The 24,142-nt window shown below is 48.9% G+C and overlaps 1 protein-coding gene across 1 annotated transcript in view; it reads left to right on the plus strand.

The window, feature by feature from the left end:
• Positions 1-1,609: 1,609 nt before the first annotated feature.
• PTGFRN (prostaglandin F2 receptor inhibitor) overlaps positions 1,610-24,142 on the plus strand; it is a gene marked incomplete at its 3' end in the record, with an annotated part of 76,929 nt that continues 54,396 nt past the window's right edge. Inside the window, exon 1 of the mRNA XM_080691817.1 lies at positions 1,610-1,723. Within this exon, the coding sequence (XP_080547943.1) occupies positions 1,675-1,723 (49 nt within the window). The 5' untranslated portion in view covers positions 1,610-1,674. The remainder of the gene's footprint in view (positions 1,724-24,142) is intronic.

The following is a 24,142-nucleotide window of genomic DNA, read 5'->3' on the forward strand; positions in this document are numbered from 1 at the left end:
AACAATGTTTACATGTACCATTCAAGCCAGGAGCGGTGGCACATGCCTGTAACCCTAGCACTTGGGAGACTGAAATAGGAGGATCACAGGTTTGAAGACAACCTAGTGAGACCTTGGAGGCAGAATGCCCCTGAGTTCAATCCCTAGTATGAAAAAAAGAGTACTGTTTAGTGGGCATTAAATACATTTGCATTGTTCATCACTAGGAATGAATTTTGAATTTTTAAGTCTCTTTCTGAAAGGTTCCTATCTGGCTAATCACACATTGGAAGTAAGAAGCACTTGTTGGTGGAAACAGTTATACATCAGAATAAAGGCAGAGTTCTCCCAGGGGGAGGGCTCCCATGAACATCTGTGCTTGTTTTGCATATATTGATGAAAGGCAGTGGGGGGGGGGCAATGGGCACCAGTGCTATTCTTCTTACATCTGAATCATCCCTGGGAAGTTTCAAACAAGCAACACTAAACTTTTTCCCCCAGTACCATGGAGCCTTTTGTATTCAAATAAAAACCACACGACTCTATTGTGAGGAAACAGGGTCTTTATTGGCAGCCAGTTGTGTCCACTTAAGGCATTGAATATAAAGTCTTAAGAGTACATTCCATATGAAGTACTATAGCTATTAATAGGCTTGGTTTTGTTTTTTGTTTTTAAGTGGGCGTCTTTGTGGAAAGTTGTTAAATCAGTGCCATGAGTACTCTGGAAAGGAGGGAGGTGGGTGGGGAGGAAGGCAGCCCACCCAGCCTCGGGGTTGTGGGCATTGAGTGAGAAATCCCTCCTGATCTCGTCCCCTGGCTTGAGTCCTTGGACAAGTCACCAAAACGCCTCAGGCCTTTGCTTTTGTGTGTGTGTGACACTGGGGATTGAGCCCAGGGGTCTTCTAACTCTGGCCTACACCCCAGCCCTATTTTATTTTTTATTTCGAAATAGGGTCTTGCTAAGTTGCTGGTGTGTGTGTGTGTGTGTGTGTGTGTGTGTGTGTGTGTGTCTAAACTGCTGAGGCTGGTCTCCAACCAACCATCCTCCTGTCTAGTAGGCCTCCCAAATTTGGGATTGGGATTACAGATATGCCCTGCCATGCTCCCTGCTGCTCTCCATAAGGAGGCTGGAACCCATGGCCTTCAGCGGTTTCCTACGAGCTGAGGGCTAAGCAGCAGGCCGGCGGGGTGCTCAGTGGGGAGGAGAGGCGGTCTGCGAGGTGCCGGCCGAGGGACCGGCGGACGCGAGGCGCCCCCGAAGCGCAGGCCCGCCGGGCGTCCCGGGGTGGGCGGGAGCGAGGGGCTCCCGGGCCAACTTTTAAAGGTCGGAGGGAAGCGGCGGCGGGGCGGGGGCCGCGCCTCCTCCCCTTTAAGCGCGGGCGGCGCCGCCCCGTTACCTGGCGCGGGGCGGGGCTTGGGAAAGTTTGTGTTTGCAGCTGGCGCGGCGCCGGATGGAGGCGCGGGCGGGCGGCGCTGCGGAGCCGCGCGGCGCTGGGAGCGGCCGGGCTGCGCGGGGCCCGCGGCGCGGCGGCGGGGGCGGCGGGGGCGGAGGCGGCGGGGCCCGGCCGGCGCACGTCGGCCGCGCGGGTCGTGCGGCGAGGAGCGGGCGCGCGGCCCGGGAGGAGCGGGCGCGGGAGCCGGAGCTGGCGGCGGCGGCGCGGGGACGGCGAGGCACCGTCGCTCCCGCCGGCCGGCATGGGGCGCCCGGCGCCGAGGCCGCTGCTGCTGGCGCTGCTGGCGCTGGGTGAGTGCGCGGGGCCGGGCGCGGGCGGGGGCGCGGGCGGGGGCGCGGCCGGAGCCCGCCCGCCCTACCTGTTGGCGGCCGGAGCGCGCACCTGGCGCCCGCCCGGGCGGCCCCGCCCGCAACTTCCTCCGCGAAGGTCACGGCGGGCCGGGCCCCGAGCACCGGGCGTGCGGGCCCGCGGTCATGTCGGTGGAGCTGGGTCTTCTGCCTCGGTCTTCTGCTCTCCTCGCTCTTCCCGGAGCTGCCCAGCCTCCTATTTCCACACAAAGACCCAGGAGCCGGGCGTCTCCAACTTTTTTTTTTCTTTTCTTTCTTTCTTCTTTTTCTGTCTTTTTCTTTCTTTCCTTCTTTCTTTTGCCTGTTACTTTTCTGCCCCAGCCGTCCCTGGCCTCCCACCCGCTGGAAACCCGCGGTGCCTCTTGATGGTTTGGCCCAACGCCCTCCCCCCACCCAAGGAATCTTCCGTGGGCTTCTTTCCTCTCCATTTTCCCTTCACTCCCTACACAGACACCATCTTCACGTAGATGCACAGGGTGGCCCTAACCAGTGGAGGAAACAGCTTTGTTAAGTGGCCACCGTGGTAGGGAGGGCTGACCCCTCGTCCCTGTGGTCAGTATCAATCAGGGGAGGCCAGTTCTGAGACTCGGCCACAGGTTCTCTTCCAAGCCCCTGGAGAAGACAGCCTGGAATCTTTGGCGGAGCCGGCGGGCGCGTGGTTTCTGTCCCAGCCAGGCCCCAGCTGCAGGCACTGGCTAAATGACTACTCTGTACTTTCAGCCTGAGGGTCCCAGTGGAGGCCCTCCACAGCCAGTACCCCCCCCCCCCCCTGCGACCAGGCCGCGGTGGTCCCAGCCTGCCGCCTGCTCCCGGGGCCTCTCTGGGAGCGCAGGGGCATCTGGAGCTTCCTCTGGGTCCCGCAGCATCTCCTCTGTGGTCTGTGACTCTAGTGCTTTTCATCTTCCCCTTTCTTTCTGGGACCCTGGTAAGTTCTGTTTGTTGCACATTCTGGCCGCAGTCTACACAGTGTAATGGGCTTAAATGTCTTTCATCAAGCAGACTGAGCAGGCACAGCTCTGGGGTGTGAATGACTCTTCCAAGAATCGTGTAGTTCACAACCTGTGCGCCGGCTAAGAAGGTGGGGTGAGGTAGAAGTTGGAATGCCCTTCAGTTACAGTGGCACAGGAGAAAAGAGGAGAGGGGGCAAAGAGCCACGGGGAGAGTGACGGGTAAGAGGGAGGACGGCCTGGGGAGAGCTTGGACACCAGCGTTAGCCTGCCCCGGCTAGACAGCTTGAGTTCACTGCCCAGGGACTTTCGACGTCACCAGCCCATGTCTTTTCACCCAAGATAACCGCTGCTTTTCCACCTGCCAACTCTGCCCCTCGGAATCGCTTGCTGGGGTTTCAGCCTGACCTCCGGGAAGGCCTCCTGTTTTATGCCTCTGTAGCACTGAACCGATTCCTGAAACTTAATATGTTGATAAGCCAGGTCATCTCTCCTCCAGTATTACAGGCTGCGCAGTATCTCGGTATCACTGTTCTCTGTGACCTCCGCCTTCAGCTGCCCTTCTAGTCTGTGTTTTTTCCTGGAGCACAGGCTTGAGCTGTTTCTTCCTTCTTTTCTTCCTTCCTTCTTCCCTTCTTCCCTCCCTTCCCTTTTTCTCCCTCTAGAGATTGAACCCAGGACATACTACCCCCAAGTTACACCCACAGCCCTTTTTACTTTTTATTTTGAAACAGTGTTTCACCAAGTTACTAACCTGGCATCCTCCTGTCTCAGCTTCCCAAGTGCTGGGATTATAGGCGTGCACCACTGTGCCCTGCAGTCCTCTGGTTTCTGTGGCTACTTTCTTTCTGTCCTGAAGGTCCCCATGTAGAAACTTCTGACATCTTTCCTGTTGACCTTTCCCTCCCTCCATCCTTCCCTTTTTTTTTGTGTCAGTATTGGGGATGGAACCCAGGGGCATTCTACCTCCAAGCAATACCCACAGCCCTAGTTTTTATTCTTTATTTTGAAACAGGGTCTCACTGAGTTGCAGAGAGCATCACTTAGTAGCTGAGGCCGTCTACTTTCAGCCCACCTTTTATCTACCCTTGTTTTTCTTTTCCTTCTGATTGATTATCCTCTTTTCCTTCTGATTATCCTCTAAAGAGATGCTGCCTGGTGTTCTCTCGCCTCCTGCCTTTTCTCCGGTTCAGACACTTTATTCTCAGTAACCTGTTTCCTGGCCTTTTAGAAAAACATATCGAACTTTCTGGCCCCTCCTACCTCTCCTTTGGCCCATGTATCTCCCCTTTCCCCTAAAGTCCACTTCCTCCATTCAGCTTTCCTAACTAAGCTGCCTTACCAGGATCACACCAGAACCCCAGCTTTTCACTTCTCTTGCCTGCACCTGTCTTGTCCATCCATTCAGTTTGGCACCTCTTGAGTGCTGTCCCTAACAGTGTGTCGAGGCCGGGGAGTCCCAGACAAGAGGCTAAGATGCAGCGTCTCACCAAGTGCACAGGTGATAAAGCAGTTAACTACCAGATGGAGAGAAAGACCAGAGTAGAAACCAGGCGCAAGGAAGAGGATGATTAATTTTGACTTGGGGGTGGGGTTGCTTTTGCTGAAGAGGTGACATTTGAGCTGAGCCTTGAGGATAATTAGAATTTTGAAAGGAAAGCCAGAAGAGCATTCTGGGCTCTGGGGACAAGCGGGAAGTGTGGAGGAGTAAAAGTGCAGGGTTCATTCAGAAATGGCACACGAGTTGCATGTAATGAAGGGGGAGGGGGCGGAACTGTTGGGGAGCAAACTGAAACATGGGGTTGGGGTAGCTCCTGGGGCTTTGCATGCCCAGCTGTCTGGGATGTGAGCAGCAGGGTTGTTGGGCCTCTCTGTTTCATTGAGTGGACTTGTCTGTTCCCTTGTCTGAATCCCCATCCTGATTGTGTGCCATAGGGGCAGGGAGCATGTTGGTCCTGCTCTCTATTCTGTTCTGTTACTAATGGGATATATAACACATTGTGGGTATCTGATAAATATTGGCCAACTGAGTACATATGATGGATATGTCCTTTTATCTGTGGGAAATGAGTAGTCATTAAAACTTTGCTGGGTGAGATTAACACAACAGGGGGAGTGTGTTTGAGGAGGATAAATCTTCAGCTAGTATGTGGTATGAATTAAGAGTGGGAGGCCTGGAGATTGTGGAGAGGGATTAACACATTCTCTCTATGTCTTTAAATTTTTTTTTGTGTGTGTGCAAATCCATGGAAATAGTTTTTAAATGACAAAAGCATTATATCTATATTTTAAAATTCAAATACTATAGAGGGGTATTATATTAATTAGGCAAGCTAAGCTGCTCTAACAAATACACCCAAAACATAGTGGCTTAAGCAGTAGACGTTTCTTTTATAACAGCCCAGGATATGCTTCAAAGAGAGAGCTTGTGTGCGACCCTTCTCCCAGGCTGGTGGCAGTTCTGCTAGCTTCAGCCACGATTTGATTTCTAAGCTCACTTAGTTGTTGTCGTCCCTACTCCAGCCCCACAAAGGAGTCACTGGTGTATAGTAGAATATATGTGTGCTTCATGGGCCTAGCTTGGAAGTAGTACCCTTCATTTCTGCATGAACTAGCTGCAAGGGAAGCTGGCAAATGCAGAGAAACCTAGGAGCCATGTGCCAGCTACTGTGGATTTGGAGGGATAGCTAGCAGTCGGTGTCAGTTGTAAAGGAGGTAAAATAAAAATAAAAATGTGTCCACCTTCCTACCCAAGCATTCCCACTGTGTGTGTGTGTGTGTGTGTGTGTGTGTGTGTGTGTGTGTGTGTATGCGTGCGCACACACACATGTGCATCTGTGGCACAGGGGATTGAGCTCAGGGTATTTTGCACAAACTCTGAGCTACACCTCCAGCCCTATTGTTTATTTTTTAATTCGGAAACAGGTTCTAGCTAAGATGCTGAGGGCCTCACTATGTTGCCGAGGTTGGCTGTGAACCTGCGATCTTCCCATCTCCGCCTTCCAAGTACTAGCATTACATGCATGCACCACCATGCTCAGCGGCATTGACACATACTATGTGTGTCTTGTGTCTGTACACTGAATTTTTTTTAGTGGTGCTGGAGTCTGAACTCAGGGCCTTGTGCGTGGTAGTCAAGTGCTGTACCACCAAGCCACGTCTCCATCCCTGTTCTCTGCTCACAGATTCTGTATGGAGCTCTGCACCTAACAGGCCCTGAATATCTGTACAGTACTGTCACACTTCAGGCAATTCTGTCATTTATTCCTCATAGCAACATTTTGAGAAAGACACCATTATTTCTTCCTTCTTATTAATGAAGAAACTAATGCCCAGAAAAATCTAGTAACTCATCCACGCATCCAGATACGCTACGGCAGAGCTGGGATTTGATCTCAGGACTCCATACTGTCTCTGCTAAGGAAAAGCTGGCCAAGGTTTGCTTAACCTTGTGCTGTGTACTGCTTGTGATGAACAGGTTAAAAAACAAAAGGATGACAGTGGCTTGAAAGCAACAATACAGTTAAAAATAAGATGTAGGATGTGTGTGACCTGGACACTGCTCTTGCAGGGTGGTGCCAGCATGGACCTCTCAGTTGCCACAACTTGCAACCTCTAGCAGCTCAAGCAGCGGAAGGCGGTGGGAAGGCAGCCTCCTTTGGAAAGCATCGGAGGGGGAAGAAGGCTAGCAGGAGGCCACTAGTGAATCTCCTGGCTTTCACAGCCTTTGAAGTGCTGGGGCCTTCAGAGATGCCTTGGCACTCATTTTAGCCTTGTTAACAGAATTCCTGTATCTGCCAAGCTGATTAATGCCTGCCCTGGCTATAATTATTCTTATTAGCCTGCTGAATAGGAGCCGTAGTTGTCAGCAATCAGTCCTTACAAGGCAGTCAGGCTGGTTGATATTTCTATGGCTATTTTGTTTTAGTGACGAGGTACGGGGCCGATTTCCCCCATAGATTGAATGTACATTTTTTATATTGGCACTGTGTCTGGCAGTTAAATAAGGTGTAGGCTCTTCTGTCAGCGTGTGTCTGTGTCTCACTTTATCAACTGAAGTTGGGGGGGGGAGCTGTCAGGGGCAGTTCATAGCTGTTTAGTTTAATTGCACTGGTTTCTTAAAGGCAGAATTGTGAGGCTGTCCGACTGCTTTGGGAAAATAACTCTCACTGGCAAAAATTCTTCATACTTTTATCTTCTGGAAAAGGCGAAGTGCTGCAGTTGGCACAGTTCGTGGTTTTTTTAGCTCTTGGAATATTTCTCCCTCACCAACTGTAGTCTTTGGAAGCAGCAGAATTGGACCCAGTGGTTGATGCCGTCGCCTACCGGCAGTGTGATTTCCACCGTGGCTATTTGTGTTCCTCGAATGCTGGTTTCTTCACGTGTTGGTGTTGGGTGGTGGAGTCGCTAAGTAGCATGATTCGAGTGTGACGTTCTGGGGCCTCAGTTACATCCCTTTTCTTGCCGTTAGAAGCAGCTGGAACACGGAGGCACTTGCGTCGCTTGGGGTGTTTTGGGGAGTGGAGGAGGACCCTGGCCAGAGCTGCTTCGTCTGTGATGAATTTGGCTAGGATGTATAGTGAAGAGCAGAATTGCGTTTGAGGGTTCAGGGCACATTTCAGAATGCACATTACCTTTGCAGCCTAATGCAATAGAGGCAGTTGCAGATAGATAGGTCACTTCTCAGACCTTAAAGTGCCGTCTAAAGGAACATCCTGCAAGTGGCTCTTTTGTTCTTATTTAGAGCTGGACAAGGCCAGCACTCCACAGCTTGTTGGCCATGGTAAGAGGCACCCATCGGTGTCAGGTAGGTTGCCAGTGTGTCATGATAGTGGACCTGGGGCCCAGGGGTCAGAGGCCACTTCTGGAAACCAAGGCCAGATACCCAGACAGCTGTGCAGATATGACTGCGTCCTGTGATTGACAGCGGTTGGCAGTATCTCTGTCACTTGGTGAAACACAGCCTTTTGCGGTTCCTTGGTGTAGCTGCTTGAAGGTGGAGGCTGAGCTCAGCTGGGAGCAGCTGACTTGTCTACTTGGCACACACATGGCCAATGCCTGTTCCTATGGCCCAGGCACTGTCCTGAGTGCTGGGGTCGGCTGTGGATGGAGCAGAGCAGACTCGAACTGCCCCCGGGAGGGCGGGACAAGGTGCACTGCATGTGTGGTTGGGCCCAACACGAGAAAGTAGATGATTGACACAGGAATGCCCGCCCCTAGGAGAAGGAACTGGATGGGAAGTTTCTATCAGAGTAGTCGGGGAGTGATAGGAGCAGAGATAGATGGGGTGGACTTGTTAAAGAGCAATTGGCCAGACCCTCCTGCTGAAAACCAGAAGGATAATGACAAAGGAAACCTTAGATTTGGACACTGAAGTTGGACCAAACAGTAGAGGAGGATGGGAGATTACAGAAGCTAAGGACTGAATGGTGAGGAAGGGCTGTCACCCACTTTGTCAGGAGGTGTGGGAAGAAGGCCCGTGAGACAGGCAGTGTGGGGCAGGGCAGACTCCAGTGTGGGGGGGGCAGCCGGAGATCCTAGCAGAGGGACAGGCTGGGACGAGGGCAGCGAGTGTGATGCTGGGCATGGGCGGACTCCAGAGAAGCTGGCAGTGGAGCTCAAGTAGAGGCTCTGGCTTGGAGGATCAGACAGGAGGGAGGGAAGGCGTGGGGACACAGGAAGCAGCTTGGTTGGAACACAGTCCCTACATGTGCTCTGGGCCTATGCAGCCCTGGAGGGGGCCCATGGTCCCAGACATGCCAGTAGAGGGTCTTTATGTGTCCCCTTTCCTCTCTGAACACACTGAAAGCCCCGGTCCCATGTCCTTCTGCATGTGGTCTTCCCTGTGGATTGTGGAATCTTTTCTCCATAGCTGTGTTTAGGCCTCCAGCTGTGGGATAGCATCTCCAGCCCCAGGACTCCATGTCACCCGCATCATCTAGGAGGCATTTCAGTAATTTGTATTACAGATAAACCGTTATCTGTATGTGTTTTGTTATTTGTTTAGATACTAGAGGTTAAACTCAGGGACATTCTACCTCCAAGCTAGTTCATTTTTATTTTTGGGTGGCCATTTTTATTTTTGGGTGGCCTCAATCCTGAGATCATCCTGTCTCAACCTCCCAAAGATTACAAGGATGTGCTACCATGCCCAGCTTAAATGTATTTAAAACAAAACAAAACTATTTCCAGCCAGGCGTGGTGATGTACGCTTGTAATACCAGCATTCGGGAAGCTGAGACAGGAGGATCACGGGATCACGGTTTCTGGACAGCCCCAGCTACTTAGTGAGACCTTGTTTCAAAAATGAAGAATAAAAAATAGGGCTGGGGGTATAGCTCAGAGGTAGAATGTCCCTGGGTGGTTCCATCCCCAGTACCCCCCCACACACATCCATCCTTCATATCCTTCTCATTCCACCTCAGCTTTCAAAGAAAATCACTAATACAGAAGAAAACTAGGGTTCAGACATTGGGGACAGTCCTTCATTTGAGTCTTGTCTCCCAGTGTGATTCTGAGTTGCTACGGCAAGCCATAGAAACTTAGTGAGACCCCCAGCAACTTGCAAGACCCTGTTTTTTTTAAAGGGCTGAGAGTGTAGCTCAGAAGGGAACCATGGACAGGTTTCTTCACCTCTTTGAACCTCACTTTCTACTTCTGTGTATTAGGAAGAGATACCTGTCTTGGAAATTGTCATGAAGATTAATATGTTTAGAGAAATGCAAACATTAAACAATGTGTATAAATTCCCAGTGTGGCCTGGAGACCAACAGCCCCTAGGGGTACTCTCAGGGCCTAGTCCAAACTGCTCAATCAGTCTGCAGTGGAACACGTTCCCCAAGGTGGGGTCAGATGCATGCTGGAGCTTGAGCGGCCCTAGTCTGCAAGGATGCTTGGCACACAAATTATTTGGTGTCCTTGGGTTTCTCAGCACTGGGGCAAGGTGGTGGCCTCAAGCAAAGCTAGAGGGGAACAGAGTAGAGCGGGGCTCTACAGGAGTGACAGGTGTTCAATTAGCAGAGAAGGATGGGGAGAGGGCAGGTGTGTGGTTGAGGCCATCAGCCTGGCTTAATGGCTTTATCTCCCAGGTTTGGCATCTAGAAGGGATGACATCATGACTTTCCATGGAATGAGGGTAGAAAGATGAGAAATGAAAGGATGGAGGGAGATGGTGAGAACATGCTGGAGACGGTTGGTCAAGAAGTGCAAGAGGAAGCCAGGTATGGCAGCATATGCCTGTAGCCCCAGCACTTGGGAGGTGGGACAGGAGGATCGCAGGTTGATGGTAGCCATAGCAACTTAGTGAGACCCTCACAACTTAGCAAGACCCTGTTTCATTTTTTTAAAAAAGGCTGAGAGTATAGCTCAGAAGTAGAATGTCCCTGGGTTCAATCCCCAGTACTCCCCCTTTCCCCCCAAAAAATACAGTGCAGGTGGGACTGGCAGGTGGGTGAGGCTTTAAGACTTAGTGAATCTGTAAACTTGAAAAACAGGAGGGCATGACAAGGGCCAAAAAGTAGATTCAGAGGTGAAGGGAGTGGGTGGTCTAGGAAGGTAGGAGATGACCTTTTTAAACTCAAGATATTGGAAGTAGAAGTAGCTTAAGTGGTGATAGGTCGGGTGGCCAATAATCAAGTAAGCACTTATTCAGGGCTTTCCTGCTATTTGGGCCAGTTTAGCTCTAATATCAGGCTGGGTTAGGCGTGAGTGGATTAGGTTATAGCAGGGTGACTTTTTAGAAGCAATAGTTTCAGGTGTTGTAAGCAACGGATAGTAACCTGTGGCTGTGATGTATTGGGGCCGGGGAGCAGGTGTGCTGGGGAGGAACCAAAATGAGAATTATTGCTTCCCTAAGAAGTTTCTTCCTCCTTTTACACAGTGTTTATTTTGTGCCTGCACCACACTTTCCATTTATTAACTTGTTTAGTAGGCTTCATAGCCCCACAAGGTCGGTGCTGTTGTTACCTCTGCTTGATAGACAGGAAAGGAAGGCACAGTCAGGCAGCTTGTGCAGGGTCACAGGTAGGGGCAGAGCTGCTAGGACTCAGACCCAGACAGGCTGAGTCGGATTGGTCCGCATGCCCAGGGTGGACTCTTCTGTCCTTCTTTGGTAGACTAGATCCCTCAGAGCCCAAATGTATCTTTGGGAACTGAGAAAGGAATTGCTATAACTAACTATAATGTGATAAGACTTGTTCCCTTGTCTTTTAAGGCAAGAGGCTATGATTCTGGCCCCAGTTCCTACAAGTGCTGTTTATGTGACCTTGAACAAATTGCTGAGTAGCTCTTAGCCCCTGCAAGATACAGATGAGTCTAGCTGCTCCCGGAGGCCTCCCCGCCATCTCTGGAATTCTGTGTGTCTCACTGACCCCTGCTGTAGGCCATACGGGCTCTTGGCTGGCCCTGGCTTCCCTGGCCCCTTGCCCTTCTTCCCCAGCACTGTTCAGGTCTACAGCACATGTCCATTGCCTCTCACCTGCCTGGTACTTGTCCACCACTAAGCTGTGCTGCCTCCAGGGCCCAGGGAATTCTTTGCTGTTCTGTCATATCCACAGCCACTTCCTCTTCCAGCCTTTTTCCTGTGCCAAGAAACCAAGGATCTTTCCCCGGTGTTCTCTGGGGGCTGATGTTCCCCTGTCATCAGGCTAGTTGGACTTTCAAACAAAATTCTGGGGAAAGCCAAACACAAGATGACTAAAGAAGCACATATAGGTGGCAGATAGCTTCTTATTGTTACTGATTTTTTTTTTTTTGCAAGTTTTGATTGAGGATTTGAACCACCAGTAAGTTGGGGTTGAGTAATCAAGTCTCAAGCCACTTGACTTCACATCAAGAAATGTTGCTGTGTTTCTCCCACCTCCAACCTGTAAGTGCAGGCAGGGGCTGATGGCTGTGCTCCACAGCCTTTCCTTTCCCCTTCACACCCCACACCAGCAAGAAGAGACATGGACAGCGTTGGAGATGTCTGAATATGGATGCCACTTTAGATAATAACATCCTTCCTGAAGTGCCCATCAGAAGAGCTGAAGCTCTGACATCTCAGATCAGTAGCCCTAATTGGCTAAGAAATGTGTCCTGGCATTTGGCGACTTCCTTTTCTGTGGTCCGAGTAGAGAAAGTTCAAGATGATGCTGAATGCCACCCCGGCTGGACGCCTCCCTTCTAGAAACCTCCACGCTGTCGGCAGGGACCTGCGTTTTTTATCTCAGTCCTGGCTACATCTTGGCTACCTTGAGGTGTCCCTGTTGGCGCCACTGCTGAGTCTAGCAATACTGTCTTGTGGGTCTCACACACAGAAATTCTTGAGGCTGACCAAGAGCCCGTCAGGAGTGCATTCTGCTCTGTTTTAAGTAGTTGGCTCTTATGCTGTTCCGGAGGTGAAGGGTGGGGCTGTGCCACTGCTGATGTACCAGGAACACCGTATCACCTGACTTGCTGTCTATCCAGGGTGCTGTCACTTTGCTTATGTCACAGTAAGGAGTTAAAAAAAAAAAAAAAACCTTTTGGCACAGCTACTCATTTTTCCATTTTCTGAAACTTGGTACATACAAATGCTGTTTCTTTCCAACTTATTAGAAGGCATTACAGCCCATCATCTTTGGTTGAAGAACCCATAGAGTAAATTCCAAGTTAAGACCATAGTGCCTAACCCAGAGCCTGGTCCATGGAAGACATTTAATCACATTAGTCGGAATGAGCATGGAATGACCCTTCAAGGATAATTCGTGCCCAGCTGTTACTCTGCTCTGCAATAGGAGGCATTCTTGATTTTTGTGGTGGTCTTGTAATTTGATGCTTAAACAGCATTTGAGGAATGTTTCTGATACTGCAGGAGTTTACAAAGGAATTAGGGATGGAGCCCTAGATAGGAATGGAACCAGTTATAACTAATCAGCAGAATGGATCCCTGGTGCTTTTGAGGGGTCTGAGTGAATGAGTTATTAGATTCTGCTCATATGAGGTTGTCGAATTACAAGGATGAAACTGAAGCCAGGGGCTGTTGTTAGGAAGAGCTCCGTGGAGCAGGTAGGCTGGACAGTAGAGAGCCCAGAGCAGGAAAGGTGATTTAGATATGCAAATGACTAGTGTAATTCCTCAGAGGTGGGAGCGGATGAAAGTGTCTGGGTTGGTGCCCGTTCAGGGATTAGCTCACTTAAGCTGGAAAGTAAGAGAGACCTCAGGGGATCCGGATGTTACCTTCTGGGGAGGGGAGCTGGGGGAGAGGACGAATGTGCGCAAAGTCACCCTGAAAGGTGTTGGCAGCATCAACAGCATCCACAGAGCATCTCAGAGCCACTGCGTGCTTGCGGCTGCTGAGCTGAGGTCCGGGGCTTACAGGAAGCAAGCCTGCTAAATTAAGGTGATAAGTCAGGCCATAATCCTATTTTGGGTTGTTTCTTCCAAGGAAAACAGCTCACAAAACAATTACTGATGTTCCCCTTAGGTCGTTTATCAGAGCATTTCTTCAAAGGACTATCACCTGATAATAGACACAGATAAGTTTTAGAGGAAGGATAGGGAATTTTAGTTAGTTTTCTCCGGAAACAAGGTTTATGCGATCATGTGGTTTATACATCAGAGTCCCACTTTAATAACCATTTATCCCACAAACAAGTTTCATCTGAAACATCAATATGAGTCCCAGAAAGCTTAGTGTGGAAGCTGGCTCGTAAGTGACGGGAAAGGTGCCTCTGTTGGCGCGTCTCTTGAGGGTCACAGAGGCAGTGGGGTGGCATATACTGCCTGATGGACCCTCAGGGATCCCACCTGCCAGTGCCTGAGCCAATTTACACCTCAGGCAAAAATGTAATTAGCACATGGCAGGATATGAGTTAAGTCCTAAGAAAATGGTGCTTAATAGGTAGGCTTTGTGTTCTGCTCAGTGTGTTCCCTTAAAACAAGCACGAAAACTGAGCACCTCATCAAGCTTTGGTGACTTCTTGAAGTCTTCCCCAAGTATCCCTACACTGTGCCCTTAGAATTACTAAAAATGAGCCAGGTGGGATGGTGCACGTGTAATCCTGGTAATTGGGGGGCTGAAACAGGAGGATTGCAGGTTCAAGGGCAGTCTCAGAGATTTAATGAGACCTTCAGCAACTAAGCGAGGCTCTGTTTCAAAATAAAAAGGGATGGAGTTGTAGCTCAGAGGTAGAATGCCCCTGGGTTCAGCCCCCCTTTCCCCCCCAAAAGGAAAGAAATGACTATAAGACATGTGCACCTTGCTGTTCTTGGTCTGTGTATTTATCTTGAAATTATTTGATTGTTTGATTCTATATATTGTGAGTGAAGCTTTGCTTCCCCAGAGAGGTGGGGGAGCTTCTGGACCCAAGTGTGCTGCTGCCTGCAGCAGGGGCCACTGTGTGTTCTCATCCAGCTGCATTCCTTCAGAGCACGCCCATCGGTTTGTGATGACCTATTTATCAGGACAAGTGTCTGTCATACCCTGGGTGACTGTAAGAACAGTGTCTAACTTTGCTGAGCCCAGCGTGTGGGAGCTGGAGTCTTTGAAAGATTGAATTGATTTATGTGTTTAAAAACACCTGTGGGCCAAGTATGGCAGTGCATGCCTGTAATCCAGTACTTGGGAGGCTAAAACAAAAGGATAACAGGTTTGAGGTCAGCCTCGGCAACTTTAGCAAGGCCCTCAACAACTTACTGAGACTCTGCTTCAAAAAAATAAATAAATAAAATGGGGTTGGGGGTCAATCCCCACTACCAAAAATAAAAAAATAAAAAAATAGTAAAATAAAAAAAAATCACCCGTGAAATCAGTCATGACACTATATGCTTGTCATCCCAGCTAGTTGGTAGGCTGAGGCAGGAAAATTGTGGGTTTAAGTCTAGCCTGGGCAACTTCCCTGTGTAAATGAAATTTAAAAGGGGGCTAGAGATGCAGCTCAGTGGTAGAGTGCTTGCCTAGCATAGGCAAGGCCCTGGGTTCAATGCCCAGTACCACGAGGGGGAAAAAAGGGGAGAGAAAACCACCTGTGAGATACATGTGTTATATAATATACATAATATATTTGTATATATAATACATGCATGAAATTGTGGGCCTTAACACATAGAGGGTTTAGAAATTATGTGTCCTAGCCGGGGGTGGTAGCGCATGCTTGCAATCCCTGCCCTTGGGAGGTGGAGACAGGAGGATCGTGCAGGTTCAAAGCCAGTCGTGCTGGCTTAAGACACCCTGTTTCCAAAATAAAAAGTATTTTAAAAAAAATAGATCTGGGAGTGTAGCCTGAAGGTAGAAGGGTTTCTAGGAACCCCAGTACCACACACACAAAAAAAGAATTATGTGTCGTTACTATCTCTTGCAGGTGTGCTTTTTATGTGTTTGTTACAACCACGATATTTCAGAAAGAATTGCTTATGGCTTTATTTCTAAGGTCTGTATGGTTGAGGAGAAGAGAGTAGAATTCACACTTGCAAAAGAAGGGAAGAAGGCATGAGATTCCCAGCACCCCCTTGAAGAAAAGAAAGGTGGCGGGAGAGAGGGAAGATGAGCAAGCCCCCATCTTTCCCTGTGGATTTTCTGCTCCTCCCTTGGCAGCTTGTGTGGAAGACCAGCAGCTCATGGGTTCTCATCATTGTCTGTTCACTCCCTCCACCCCTTCCTTCCTTTGTGGCGTGGATACTACCTCTCCCATTCCAGAATGACCTGGACTCCCTTCCCGGGCTTCAGCCTGCTGTCACAGTAAGAGACACAGGCGTCTGGCGTACCGGTGTCTCACGCACCTCAAGCCGGGCTGGCCCAGGCGCAGTTGTGCCGGCTGAGCGCTGAGCCCAGGCAGGGCCTCCTCTCACTGTCTGCCGACTGCAAACCGTCCTTACCACCGAGCTGGCCAGGCCTAGTTCTGTAGCTTTGGGCACATAAAGATGTGATTGCAGTTCCTCAACTCCAGCAGCTGCCGGTTTAGATGTGGAGGCATGGCATATACACAGAAGGAGAGGCGGCATTGCACTTTCCAAGGACTATTAGAGAAAAAAAAAATCATGGGCTATTTTAGTTGATGCTTTTGCAGAAAAGGTGACCCAGCCGACATGCTCCCTCCACCTGTTTGTGTCACTACCTGGGCATGTGTTTTTCTTTCCTTTTTCCCTCTTTCTTTCTTGGTGCTGGGGCTTGAATCCAGGGGTGTGCTACCAATGATCTACACCTCAAGCCCTATTATTTATTTTGAAACAAGAGTCTCACTAAGTTGCTGAGGGTCTTGCTAAGTTACTGGGGCTGGCCTTGATCCTGTGATCCTCCTGTCTCAGCCTGCCAGGTACATGTGCATTTTTAAAAGGTGTTATTGCCCCATCCAGATTGAGAAGCTGTCAAAGGATCCAGAGCACCCAGGTGGCTGGCTTTCACGCAGGTGGTTGGAAGTTTGGGGTTGGGATATTGGGAGTGTGTCACTTCCTGTGTTGCTGAGAGCTGGTCTCTCGACTGTAACACGTGTCCTAGTTTCCTGTGCCCTTCACTTTCTATGATAAGCTTGGCAAAAAACTTTTTTTGAAAATGTATTAATGAGGGACTGTTTTTGAAATTAATGAGATTAAGTAACTCTTGTTAACCTACCTGGTTAATGAGATTAAGTGACTCCAAGTAACCTACCTGGATGATGATCCACAGGTCAAGTCTGACTCCCAAATCCCCAAAGCTCATTGAGACAGGAGTGATCACAGTCATTCTGTCACCAGGCTGGGCAGCTCATCCTCCCTGCTGCGGTGGTGAGTAGGGAGCCATCTGCCTTCCCAGGGCCTCACCTTCTGGAGAGGAAGCTGAGGAGCAGCAAGCCCAGGCCATGGGCTTGAGGCCAGAGAGGGAGCAGAAATGGATTTGGGAACATGGTCTCTTACGCTCATCGAGTCTTGACTATCAGTAGGATTTTGTCTGGCAGAGATGAAGTAGCTAATATATTTGTTTGTTTCATAGCACTGGAAATCAAACTCAGGGCCTCACACATGCTAGGCAAGTGCTCTGCCACTGAGCTATATCCTCAGCCCTTTTTAAAATTTTATCTTGAGATAGGATCTTGCTAAGGAGCCTAGACTGGCCTTGAACTTTCAAGATCTTTGCCCCCCAGCCTCTGAGTAGCTAGGATTGTATCTGTGTACCACCCCACCTGGCGGGTAACTTATTTTAAGCAGAGGGAAGAGTGCAAGGAAAGAAACAAGCCAATTTATAAGAGCATGTTGGTTTTTAACAAATGAAGGAAACTTTTTCTGTAGCTGGAGTGGCAGGTTGAGTTGTAGGGTCTATACAGGGAAGGCATTGAGCCTGTGACGAACGCCATGTGATTTTGAAGAGCAGAGTGTGTCACCTGAAGGAGTTAAACCTGATACTACACGTGAAATTACCTTTTTTTTTTTTTTCTGGACATGCCATCCCTAAAATGTTCTGGGTCCCTTGTTTCCTTCATGTACTCCATGTTTTAAAAGATTCTCATCTTGGGGGACTCACCTCCTCCAGCTTCCATGAGGAAGCCACTGTTGTGTGGTTATTGCCACTGCATGGCATGGCGTTGCCACCAACTTCCTGTGACGATGTGGTCTAGCAAAGCATTGTCAAGTGAAGGAAGTTTTGTTCTATCAGGTGGATGAGGTTGGTCTTTCCCTTAAAGCCCAGAGTCTTTCTCTTCATTCCTTGCAGGCCAAACCATCACCCTCTTCTCCTTACTGAGCCTCATGGGGAAGCTGGCACAGACCCCGCAGCACCTGGCCAGGCCCGTAAGTGTCAGGGGCAGGCTTCAGGAGTTGGGGAGGAGGGACAGAGAAGGCAAAGGAAGAGCAGGAAACGGGCATAGGAAACAACAAGACAGATCAAAGCTGCTCGAGGGAGAGTGAGGAGAATTCTACTCACCGTTATCTCGAGTTGCTTGCACCGATACATGCGAATCTAAGCCCAGTGCGGATCCCTGCTCTCTTTGCACTGGAGGCTCAGAGAAGGACCAGGTGTTTGCACAGAACTTGGCAGGCAACGTTGGCTGGTGCATATATGGGGAGGACTAGAAATGGCTGAGTAGTGAGGGATGCTGGGCAGTCCTTGGGCCTCTAGCAGCTGTTGATTTTATAGAACGCTCTAAAATAATCCTCGTGGCCAGCTTGAGCCTGGCCTCTTCTGTTTGTGGTCCTTGGACAGAAAGTTGTTTACGTCATTTCGTGTTTATTGCGTTATTTTAGTTACTCGGATGCCTCAAGGTGGTTTTTGCATCTTGTTTATTTATTGTTATTATGATCCTTTGGTCACATTAACTTCTCGGAACATCAGTTGCCTTATTTAATCCTCTCAAGGTGGAGCTTTAAATTATGTGAGCAGAGTTTGCAAGTGGTAAAGTAGTGCTATGGACATAAGCTGGCTTTTGCCAGTTGCTGGGTCCTTAAGGGCAGAGTTGTGTGCTCAGTACTTGGTTTACTGTATTAATTTGGGTTCCATCAGGATGCAGAGCCACTATAAATATTATGGAGTAAGCATTTATTAGAGGAATTAGACTACACAATTTTGGGAGGAGCTGAGGAAGTGAAAGCCTAATGGGGGGAGCTGTAAGGTCGGAACAGTCTCTAGTCAGCCTCCTGGAGCATAGGTGGGTGGGCATATTGTAGCTTGCAGAAGAATCTGGAAGCCAAGCAGAGTGGGACCTCAAAGGGGGGCCGGCATAAGGGTCTAAAGAAAGGTCACTTACATTTGAATTTGCAGCTAAGCATATGGTGGGCTTGGGGTCAGCTAAGAATAGCATCTAGAAAGAAAGAGGAGTGCTGAGAGTGGGGACAACAGGTGCCCACTGGGAGCTCTGCACCTGTTTCTTCCTGCCTTCAATGTGAGGACCAACAGGACATGAGGGCTGCCTCTTTACTTCCTCCTCCTGAATCTCACGTGTTCTGTTTTGTCCAACTCTAACTTGGAATAGCAGAGAAGATGATTCTGGGAAATGTAGTTTATCTTAGTCAAGTCGGTGCAGTACAAAAACCCCACGATTTCATGACATAGAATTAAAGATTTGGCATGGCTCTCATTCCCCGGGATCTCTTGGAGGCCACAGACCTGGAAGCAAGGTCATGGTGATAAGATCTAGCACTTCACTAGTAATGAAATCAGTTAGTTAATGATGGTCCGGTCCAGTCTTTTTTTTTTTTTTTTTTTTTTTTTTGGTGGTACTGGGGTTCCTGGAAACCCTTCTACCTCCAGGCTACACTCCCAAACCTATTTTTATACTTTTTTATTTGGAAACAGGGTCTCTTAAGCCAGCACGGCTGGCTTCGAACCTGTGCGATCCTCCTGTCTCTGCCTCCCAAGTGCGGGGATTACAAGCGTGCGCCTTAAGGAGCTACTTCCAAGCCAGGTGTGGTGGTGCATGCTTGTAATTCCAGTGCTTGGGAGGTTGTGATAGGAGTATCACAGATTTGAAGCCTCCCTCATCAACTTAGTGAGCTGCTCAGCAGCTTGGTGAGACACTCTTTCAAAAATAAAAAATAAAGAGGGTTGGAGATTTAGCTCAAAAATGGAGTGCCTCTCTCTGGATTCAATCCCCAGTTCCAAAAAAAAAAAAAAAAAAAAAAGTGCCTTGCAGTTTTGCTACTAAGGTGCTGGTGGCATTGCATGTCTGTTCCCTGCCATCCTGGTCAGTAGCATGGAAGGTGACATTATCTCAGCAGCAGAAGTTAGATAAAGTTGCATTAACTTCAAAGAGCCCAGCCCTTACCTGGAATACAGTCTCCTTCCTGTCACCTCTGCTCTCTTTGACCCAAGGAGTGTATGTATGAAGATTTCTGGATCTAAATGACCATAGATAATTGTAGATCCAGCTGTTCTGTAAATGTGTAAGGGAGAGAGCAAGGTTTAATGCTGAGGGCCACCCTTCTTCACCCCTGCTGCCTGTCAGCCACTGTTCTCTCTGCTCAGGTTCCCGTAGCCGGGGGCAGGCTGGCAAGGGCTGGAGGGTGCCTTCTCTGCAATCTTGGCCTCACTGTGTAAGACTTAAAGGGCACTCTTGGACCTTGCCGTCATGCACCTGTTTGATTGCCAGCTCTGAGGTTTCCCTCGGGAGCCACAGCCTCTTGCCTTTACTTTTCAGATTCTTTGCATCTGTGGAGCCTGCTCTTCATTCCTATTCCCACCCTCTGATCTTTAGTGCTCCTGTCTCCAGTCCACCGGGCCATTCTCACTACACTTGACTCCTACTCCCAGGTAGGCCCTGGTGGCCAGCATCTCAGCTCTGAGTTTGTGAACATCCTAGGACCTTCTGCCATATATCTTTTCCAGTCCGCATATTGCATTTGAGTACTCCACACTAACCACAGTCTGTAAGCCTGACCTTTAGAATCTTGTTGGAGAAAATATGAAACCTGCCCATCTGAATTTTCAACAAAGCCACACATCTCTACTGCAGATCAGCCCTCCTTTGTGTTTATTTTGTGTTATTTATTTCCCTCTGATCCTTATTCTAAACTTTTTTTTCCTGATTTTTGGCATCTGAACCCCTTTCCACTATTTTACTGAAATAATACTAAACAGTGAATCTTCCAGTGTTTTCCAAACTCAAAGACCCTTCTCTATTTTTACCTGTTCCTTCTTCTGTCTTTGGCTCTTTTTTCTTTTCTGTGTTTACCTGTTTCCTCTGACCCTTTGCAACCTGTGGCTTAAAAACCATCTGTGAGCTGATGATTATCCAGTGAGTATCTCCAGCTCTAATGCTACTTGGTGTCCAGCAGGGATCTCACATATAAAATGCCCAGAAGAGGAAAGTGCCTTTGCCTGGTACAACTGTGAGTCTCTTCAGTTACTTTGCCCTCTCGGGTAAATGGCACCACCCCCGAACTTGGATGCTCAAACCAGATGCTTATCATCCTTGATTCCTTTCTTCCTCACTCTCTTGACCAGAAGATGAATATATCTTCACTGATATGCAAGATACAGTAAGAATCTGATGGCTCCTGAGCATCTCTGGTGCTACCACCTTGGTCTATTGTACCTCTTGCTGGGCTGAAATCCTTGCTTCTAAATCAGCCCCCCTGTGATCCATCTTCCTCACAGCAACCAGTCTGCCCACCCCCCCTTTTTTTTTTTTAACAAATAAAGCAGGCTCTCATTTCCTGCGCTTCCATTTCAAACAGAATCCAAGGCCCCAGCCCCCTTGTTTATTACATCATCTGTTCACCTTGATCCTTTTCCTGTCCCTTGAACCCACCAAGCTTGCTCTGTGGTAGTGTTTGTGTTTGCTGTTCTCTGCCTAGAGCAGCTGTGCCCAAGACTGTCACCACTGCCTCTTCCTCTTTCTGGCTAAACTCAGCCTTGACTCAGAGGGGCCTTTCCTGACTGCACTTTCGCAGTCACTGCCACTCAGTTGTATTTTAACTTGATAGAAGATGCTAGGGGCCTTGCTTCTCACTCGCTCCCACTACAACACAGGCTTCTGGCAGGCAGGGGCCCTTGGCTCTGTGTCCCTTGAGCCTCGAAGGTTCTCAGAGGGAGGAACCAGCTGACTTTCCAGGGTGAATCCCAACTCATGTACCATCTAACTCTGGCCGGCTTCAGTGTCTTTTTTATGACAGGGGCCTCTCTCGCCTGTATCTCTGATTGACCCCTTCCTCTTGGCTCTTCTGGGTCACTCTTGGACCCGCTGGAGCCCACAGTCCGTCACTGAGCCGTACTTCTATGGAGGTTCCTGGCCTTGTCTTCTTGCCACCCAGCTTCCTTGCTCTTTCTTCTGGTTTGACATTACTGTTCTTTTTTTTTTTTTTTTTTTTTTTGTGATACTGGGGTTCCTGGAAGCTCTTCTACCTCTGGGCTACACTCCCAGACCTACTTTTTATACTTTTTTAAATTTGGAAACAGGGTTTCTTAAGCCAGCGCGACTGGCTTCGAACCTGCGCGATCCTCTTGTCTGCCTCCCAAACGCGGGGATTACAAGCGTGCGCCACCATGCCTGGCAACATTACTGTTCTTAATATTCTTTCTTTTTTTTTTTCGCGAGGCAGAGGCATATTGTACCGGATGCAAATAAGAGTAGGAGACAGGGTGTAGGTGCATATTCATGAGGCTGAGGCAGGAAGATTGCAGGGTTGAGGCCAGCCTCAGCCTCAGCAACTTAGTGAGATCCTGTTTTCAAAATAAAAATAAAAAGGGTTGAGAAAATATCTTGGAGGTAGAATACCCTTGGGTTCAGTCTTTCCCCTTTCCCTCCCCCCCCAAAAAAAAAATCATAGGGGATGACACTGGCCTTTTGCAGCCTACCAGGAGCGAGTAGATGGGGCTTGCACAAGTAAAGCAGCAGGTGTTACTCCCAGCCTTCCTCTTGAAATTCTTGCATCCCTTAGTTGCTAGGACAGAAGCCTTTGTTGGTTTTCTTCCTGACTGGCTACTCTCCCTTTTCTTTTTCTTTGCTAACTCTTTTTCTTCTGCTTGTATCTGCAGTAGAGAAATCCACTGTGGTTTTGGCCCCTTCCCTCTTCTCTCTACTCTCTCTTGGTGACTTGACTGCCCTTGACTCCCACTCCGTCACCTTTGGGCAGATCTCTTCACCCACCTCCTTCGGGACACGTGACTCCATATGCATGTCAGGCTCAGGTGTCTTCTAGGGGCTTCCCCTCCAGCTGCCTTGTGGACGTTTCAGTGTGTCTAAATCTCACTATTTTCTCCACTGTTTCCTTTAAGAGAAAAAAAAAAAAAAAGCTTCTGCCAGCACCCCTCTGGCCTCTCACAGGTCCATCAGCTGATCTCAGGCATGGCTCTCAGGGCTGCTGCCCTCCTGTTCCCACACTGCCCTGGACCTGACCCATCCCCCTCCTCCTCATCACTCCGGATGATCCCCAGGCCTGTGTCTATGTTGGATCCGACATGTAGTCACTGCTCTCCACCTCCCTCTGTGGGCGTCCCCATGCACACCCACCTCTGTCTCTGCTTGTGCTTCTCCCTTTACCCCTAGTCACCTTCCCCCTTCATCCCCTTTCAACCTCTTCCTCCTCACCCAATTTAAATGATGACAGCACACGAAGCCCTGCAGTAACTAGTCCCTTCCTGAGGCCTTTGCTGGCTTTGAGCCCCGTGCGGAGCACCTGTCAGCACCTCCCTTTGGCTACTTCAATCCTTTCTGATATTGCAACATCCATGTACACCTACGACTCTTGGCGCACCATCCGTGCCTTCCAAGAAGATAGTTCAGGAGCTGATTTACCTTTCCTCTCACCTGTCACCCAGCACGGGGCGTTCAGTAGATTTATTGAATGAGTGATAGTGTCTTATATTTGTCCAGTGTCTCTCAACAAGGTCTTAGCTGAACTTTTTTATAATGATTACAAGGGCTCTAGTAGAACCTTATTTGCTTCGAGGTGGAATTTGGAGCCCACCAGTTGTGTCTCTACCATGCATTCTCTGCTGGCTGTCACTTGAGCGATGTGTACATGGCTGTGTTTTCATTACCTAGGGACCGTCTGGGTGAAAGCTGGCGTGATCTCTTCCTGCCAGACCTCTCAGTGGCAGACTTGAGACAAAGGCTTTGCATTTGTTGAGTTGGGACTCAAAGAGTATCCAAGTTTGACCTGGACAATCTCTGTTCATTTCTAGCTCACACGGAGCCTGGGAACTCCATGTGGAAATCCATAGGCCCCCCAGTCTCTCTTTTAAAGGCCTTGTATGGATTTGGGAAGAGGGATTTAAGCGTCCTTTTATAAGGCAAACTGCACCATCGTAAGCTCTTTAGTTTCAGCGGTTCCGCGCTACCTGGCCGCTCTCTTCAGTAACAGCTGATACTTATCTTCCAAATGGTTCAGATTGGAAAGTCAGATTGTTTGCTTCCAGGCAGCTCAGTGAGATGATAAAATTTGAGCAATAATAGAAACAATTGCAAGGATCCTTCGCAGATATGCCATACGCTGCGGGTCTTGATTTAGAATAATGTCGATGATAACCTGAGAAATAAAATTATTTCCCATGGATATCAGGAGGAGGCGGAAAGAGGTAGATAAATGAAGTTTAGCTTTATTGGCCTGTCTTTCTTAATGACTCCTCACGGTTGCCAATAGCACTTACTGAAATAAACATTGAGCAGTTGTTTACTTTGAAAAACTTGCCTGGCTTTTCTTGCCCTTCCCCATCTATTCCACACGACAGGAGAAAGTCAAAAGCATAGAATGACTTTCCTGAGCCTTCCAGACAAGGAAACGGCAACCTGGAAATGGCACTCTCCTGGTTGTTGATCATTATGGTGAGCAGTCAGGGCTCAGCACTTCTAAAAGGCCTTCCTGTAGGACTTTGGAATAAACTTTGCCTTTTTTTGAGTACGAGTGTGTCTGATGTTGGTATCACTTTAAATATTGAAGGTAGTACATCAGAAGAAGTTTGGAAGAAACTGGAGGTTATTTTAATCTCATGTTTCATTTTCCCCCATCTATCTACTTCATATTGTAAATACATAATAATTCTTCTATTGGT

Source organism: Muscardinus avellanarius (assembly GCF_963383645.1).
Source record: "Muscardinus avellanarius genome assembly, chromosome: 3".
NCBI classification, from domain to species: domain Eukaryota; kingdom Metazoa; phylum Chordata; class Mammalia; order Rodentia; family Gliridae; genus Muscardinus; species Muscardinus avellanarius.